Source organism: Brassica napus, chromosome A9 (assembly GCF_020379485.1).
Source record: "Brassica napus cultivar Da-Ae chromosome A9, Da-Ae, whole genome shotgun sequence".
Taxonomy (NCBI): domain Eukaryota; kingdom Viridiplantae; phylum Streptophyta; class Magnoliopsida; order Brassicales; family Brassicaceae; genus Brassica; species Brassica napus.
The window spans coordinates 27,162,567-27,168,947 of NC_063442.1; the positions used below are offsets into that span (position 1 = coordinate 27,162,567).

At 37.2% G+C, this 6,381-nt stretch overlaps 1 protein-coding gene across 1 annotated transcript; it reads left to right on the forward strand.

Annotated features, from left to right (window-relative positions):
* Positions 1 to 639: 639 nt before the first annotated feature.
* On the forward strand, positions 640 to 5,565 carry LOC106367270 (homeobox-leucine zipper protein ATHB-9). The gene is made up of 17 exons (XM_013807005.3): positions 640 to 1,152; positions 1,709 to 1,868; positions 1,996 to 2,111; positions 2,198 to 2,288; positions 2,379 to 2,474; positions 2,558 to 2,671; positions 2,756 to 2,839; positions 2,925 to 3,080; positions 3,169 to 3,243; positions 3,324 to 3,430; positions 3,517 to 3,706; positions 3,787 to 3,975; positions 4,046 to 4,267; positions 4,354 to 4,643; positions 4,721 to 4,838; positions 4,968 to 5,117; positions 5,215 to 5,565. Exons 1-17 carry the CDS (start codon positions 935 to 937, stop codon positions 5,359 to 5,361), a joined length of 2,523 nt encoding a protein of 840 aa, XP_013662459.1. The 5' UTR covers positions 640 to 934; the 3' UTR covers positions 5,362 to 5,565.
* The last annotated feature ends 816 nt before the right edge of the window (positions 5,566 to 6,381 follow it).

Consider the following 6,381-nt stretch of genomic DNA (forward strand, 5'->3'; position numbering starts at 1 on the left):
GACTTTTATATACTGAAAGTCGAATCTATATTTTATATTACTTAATGTTATAAAAATACAGTGTATATAAAAGAATTCCCGTTCTAAATTTTGTTGTTGACAAACTCATAAGTTTAAACCTAATCAGAATGACAACATAAAAATTTAGTTATATATTTTGATCAAAAAAAAAAAATTTAGTTATATATAAAAGTAATTTTATGCCGATTGATCCGATGATATCTTCACCTCTCCAAACCCCTGGTCAGAGTGAATTCATCCTCTGGATCCCCTGATTCATTGACCGGTTAGTAAAATCATCAACTAACTAGTGTTAGAGCATCTTACCACATTCAAAGTATATATCAATTTTATTGCTAATGATAGTTACTATGCTCATTTCAAAAATATAAACAGAGACAAAAAAGTTTTTTGATCAACAGAATCAAAACTTTTTAAGTAAAAATTAGAAGTTTTTTTTCCCTCAATAGGTTTACGCTTTAAAGTTTTAACTTTTAAACCAATTCAACCTACCGAGCGTTTGTAAAATTCACCTTTTTCTTTTAACAATAAATAAATAAATAACAATTTACCCCGTTTTAGTGCGTCTTGTTGTGTTCTTGCTTGTCCTCTCCTTCTCGGAAAATCTTTACTTTACTTTTTCAGCATTTTCCTCTCTCTCTCTTTCTCTTACAAAGAATCTCGAGACTAGTGTCTTCACTTCTCTCTCTCTCTACTACATATCTCCCTTCCCTTTGCTCTTTTTTCCACTTTCCATCTTCTTCTTCTTCTTCTCTCTTTTCCCCAACCATTCTCTCATGAACTTCATACAAAGCTCTCTCCACTTAGAGGGCTTACCCGTTTGAATCAATCCTTTAAAAAGTGTTGATTTTTATCCTCTCTCTCTCTCTCTTTCTCTTTTAAGCTCTGTTGTGTGAATTTTGGACTTGAAAAGATGATGGCTCACTCCATGGACGATAGAGACTCTCCTGAGAAAGGATTTGACTCCGGCAAGTACGTGAGATACACGCCTGAGCAAGTCGAAGCTCTCGAGAGAGTTTACGCCGAGTGCCCTAAACCTAGCTCTCTCCGTAGACAGCAACTCATTCGAGAATGCCCCATTCTCTGCAACATCGAGCCTCGACAGATCAAAGTCTGGTTCCAGAATCGCAGGTCTAAATTAAAAAAAAACAACAATCTTTTATTAAAATTGTACTTGTAAACTGATTGTAATTAAAGTCTGATTTTCTTCTTTATTTTTTGGTTGTTCGTGTTTGAAGACAACATGTTTAACTACTCTGACAAATGTTTTTTTTTGGGTTAAGTTCTGTGTCTTGTCTCTCTCCATGGCAAGTTTTAAGCTTTTGAATTTTCAGATCTATGTTCTATAATAATATATCAAAGGGAAATTAGTTTCACTTGCTTAGTTAAAAGTTGAATGACAGCTAATCAAAACTGTTTTTTTTTATAAACTCTTTTTTTCTTTATTGAAATGTTTTAATAATTTTTTTTGCTGGAGAGGAATATGTTGGAAATTACGTTTATCTTTTATTTGTTCTTTATGTCATTCATTCTGGTATGATTCTAAAAGCAAAAAGCATGTTTCTTTGCTCTGTCTTCTGTTCATTTCTCAAACTGTTCAACACATTTATCATACTACTGCTGTTTTGTCTTTAGCTGTTTCTTTTTGAAGTTTATTCTTTTTTATTGGTTGTTTTGAAATTGTTAGATGTCGAGAGAAGCAGAGGAAAGAATCTGCTCGGCTTCAGACAGTGAACAGAAAGCTGAGTGCTATGAACAAGCTTTTGATGGAGGAGAATGACCGTTTGCAGAAGCAAGTCTCCCACTTGGTTTACGAGAATGGGTTCATGAAACACCGAATCAACACTGTAAGTATTTGAATTCAATGCAATGCAATGCAATGCAATGCAATGAAGAAGTTAAATTTGTTTAAAGAGTGAATTATTCTGTAGTTAGAAAATGACTGGTCTAGCTCTTCTGTGTATGGTCTCATAGGCAACTGGGACGACCACAGACAACGGCTGTGAATCTGTGGTCGTGAGTGGTCAGCAACGTCAGCAGCAAAACCCAACACATCAGCATCCTCAACGTGATGCTAACAACCCAGCTGGGTAAGGAAGCCTCTTGTTTATTTATTTAGAGTTTCTTTCTCACTGTTAGACTAAAATGGTTTTGTTTGAACATTATTAATGCACAGTCTTCTCTCGATTGCGGAGGAGACCTTGGCGGAGTTCCTTTGCAAGGCTACAGGAACTGCTGTCGACTGGGTTCAGATGATTGGGATGAAGGTATTATATAAAGGGTTTCATTTGTTCTAATGAAGTAATCTTTTTTGAGGGTTTTGCTAATATGTATTTTCTCTGGTAATGTATAAATAGCCTGGTCCGGATTCGATTGGCATCGTCGCTGTTTCACGCAACTGCAGTGGAATAGCAGCACGTGCCTGTGGCCTCGTGAGTTTAGAACCCATGAAGGTAATTGCATATTTTGTTTTATCTCTCTATATACATTTTTTTTTGTAAGAAGGCAGTCTAAAGTTTGAAGTACTGTGGTTTAGGTTGCTGAAATCCTCAAAGATCGTCCATCTTGGTTCCGTGACTGTCGAAGTGTTGAGACTCTGAGTGTTATACCCACTGGAAATGGTGGTACTATCGAGCTCATCAACACTCAGGTCTGTTTCATAAATCTTATCATTCTCCTCTGTTTATTTCCTTCTAGAATCTTTCTGACTGCTGTTCTTTTGGCGCGTTGTCAGATTTATGCTCCCACAACACTAGCAGCAGCTCGTGACTTTTGGACCCTGAGATACAGTACTAGTCTAGAAGATGGAAGCTATGTGGTGAGTCTTAAAAACCACCCTCCCTTTATTCTCTTTCTTAATTAGATTTTCTTCCCTTATATATAATATGCTTTCGTCTTTTCAGGTTTGTGAGAAGTCACTCACTGCTGCAACTGGTGGCCCCAATGGTCCACTTTCTTCGAGCTTTGTGAGAGCTAAAATGCTTTCAAGCGGGTTTCTCATCCGTCCTTGTGACGGTGGTGGTTCCATCATCCACATTGTTGATCATGTTGATTTGGATGTAAGCATCTTTTCATTTAATAAAAACACATTATTACTCCTGTTTTTTTTGTTGATTGCTAGTTTTTGTTTGTTTTGTTTTGGGGTAGGTTTCAAGTGTTCCTGAAGTCCTGAGGCCTCTCTATGAGTCTTCTAAAATTCTCGCTCAAAAAATGACAGTTGCTGTAAGTTCCTTTTATAAACCAAACGCACCAGTGACCTTTATTAAGCTTTGTGTTTCTTAGTTTTACTTTCACATTTTCAGGCTTTGAGACATGTGAGGCAAATTGCTCAAGAGACTAGTGGAGAAGTTCAGTTCAGTGGTGGACGCCAGCCTGCAGTCTTAAGAACTTTTAGCCAAAGACTCTGCCGGTAATATACATTTTCCTCGATGTTAAGTGTAGTTTTACTATATCCCAAAAGCATTGTTCTAAATTGGTTTACTTCTGAAAACTCAGGGGTTTCAATGATGCTGTGAATGGTTTTGCGGATGATGGATGGTCTCCAATGAGTAGTGATGGAGGAGAGGATATTACTATAATGATCAACTCTTCCTCTTCTAAATTCGCTGGCTCTCAGTACGGAAACTCTTTTCTTCCGAGCTTTGGAAGCGGTGTCCTCTGCGCCAAAGCTTCTATGCTGTTGCAGGTACTACTTATAATCATGATTTGAGATAGTTTTGTTAATGTCTTTAAGTGCATTTTCTAATTTATGTTCTTTTCGTGAAGAATGTGCCACCTCTTGTACTGATTCGGTTCTTGAGAGAACACCGAGCTGAGTGGGCAGACTATGGCGTTGATGCTTACTGTGCTGCATCTCTCAGAGCAACTCCATTCGCTGTTCCATGCGTTAGAACCGGTGGGTTCCCAAGTAACCAAGTCATCCTTCCTCTCGCACAGACACTCGAACATGAAGAGGTATAATAAGAGACTTGTCCTTGTTGTCTCTTCTTTAACCATGCAGCCTATAATCATGTTTTGTATTCAGTTTCTGGAAGTGGTCAGACTCGGAGGTCATGCTTACTCACCCGAAGACATGGGCTTATCTCGGGATATGTACTTACTGCAGCTTTGCAGCGGTGTTGATGAGAATGTGGTTGGAGGTTGTGCACAGCTAGTCTTTGCACCTATTGATGAATCCTTTGCTGACGATGCACCTTTGCTTCCTTCTGGCTTCCGTGTCATTCCCCTTGACCATAAAACTTCTCCGGTAAATATACATAGACATTTGATATGTCCTCTTTATAGTCCAATTGACTCTACACTCAATCTTTCTTTCTTTTGGTTTTTGAACAGAGTGATCATCTATCTGTGAATCGAACAAGGGATCTAGCATCATCTCTAGATGGTTCCACCAAAACCGATGCAGAAACAAACTCAAGATTGGTCTTAACCATAGCCTTCCAGTTCACATTTGATAACCATTCAAGAGACAACGTTGCTACAATGGCGAGGCAGTACGTGAGGAATGTTGTTGGTTCGATTCAGAGAGTTGCTTTAGCAATTACGCCACGTCCTGGCTCGATGCAGTTTCCCACTTCCCCTGAAGCTCTCACTCTGGCCCGTTGGATCTCCCGCAGTTACAGGTAACTAACTAACTCTTCTCGGAACTTGTTATCTTCAGTCACATGTTCCTTATTTGTTTCTTTTTTGGATGGTTTAGCCTTCATACGGGAGCAAACATGTTCGGAGCTGATACTCAAGGTTGTGATGGAGACACATTGCTCAAGCAACTCTGGAACCATTCTGATGCCATCTTGTGCTGCTCCCTCAAAACTAATGTAAGATTTTACTCGGTTTTTTGTTTTTGGTCTAGTGTTCAGATGTTTGATTTGGTCTGGATCGGTTTAGAACCGGGTTAGATATATTTAGGTGAAGTATTAATTTCTTTTTTTTTCTTGGTTGATCAGGCCTCACCGGTATTTACATTTGCTAACCAAGCCGGTTTAGACATGCTTGAAACAACACTGGTGGCACTTCAGGACATAATGCTGGACAAGACTCTAGATGACTCTGGTCGTAAAGCTCTTTGCTCTGAGTTCGCTAAGATCATGCAGCAGGTATTTTCTTTTGCTTGCTTCTTCTTTTTTCCTTCAAAAGTTGTTAGTTATTTTTTTCCTGGAAAACACTTCTAAATTTTGGATGTGGAATCTTTAGGGATATGCTAATCTTCCGGCGGGAATATGTGTGTCGAGCATGGGGAGACCAGTTTCGTATGAGCAAGCGACGGTGTGGAAAGTTCTCGACGACAGTGAGTCGAATCACTGCTTGGCTTTCATCCTGGTGAACTGGTCCTTCGTGTGAAGAAGATGTTTGTTTGTGAAAGAAGAAGAAAGGGATGATGTATTGTTATGTTATATATTAAGGTTAGGATGCTGTTTTTCTCACTAAGGTTTGTTAAATCTAGAGGGTCAATATGTGTAATATGTTGACAAATGTGATGATGTCTCTTTAAACAATTATGACACTATGTATGGCATGACTTATATTATTTATATTTTGTGTTTATGTTGTTTCTTTTTAACCTGCTCTTTTTTCTTTTATTTTCGTGAGGTTGTTACCTTATTAATTATAATTGTCAACATATATCAATCTGTTCAGGTACTAAAAATGATTAGATACACTATGAATCTGCAAAAGGTTTATGGATGAGGTATCTAAATGTTGTGTGTAAATAAACTTTTCAACAGGAAAATGTAACTTTGTGATTGGTGAGTGTGTAATTTGCGACATGAAAATGCACGCGGAGTGTGCTTGCGTTTGAATAATCATCCGATATTGGATTTGGATAAATCTTTTTGATATTGAATGATCTATAATCATTACTTTTTAAAAAAAAATCTGTTAAATTGAAAATGATCGTATCTATCACAAGAAAGCTAGTCATCATGATATGATTCTGCTCTTTGACTTATAGGCGTAAACCTATGAACATTTATTTTTAGTAATATGCGTACTTCATTAAAAAAATAGTAATATGCGTATAGGACTTTTTTGATATGCTCGTAACTTTCTTTTGGGGGGCAGAAACCTACAAATTTTGGAGCTTTTATTATATATGTGCATACTAGTAAAGCTATTTGCAGTTATTAAACATACAAAACAAAATATTGTACTACTATTTTTTAATATACAACTTGAAGTTTTGACTGCAAATTAGTTATTAAACATACAAAACAAATATTGTATTCGTTATCGTTTGATATACTATTTGGAGTACACGGTTATGCAGATATATCAATGATCCCATTTCCATTTCATGATTTCACAGTACATTCTCATTTCAAATTGTTGTTGTTTATAACAGTTACACATCCATTAATC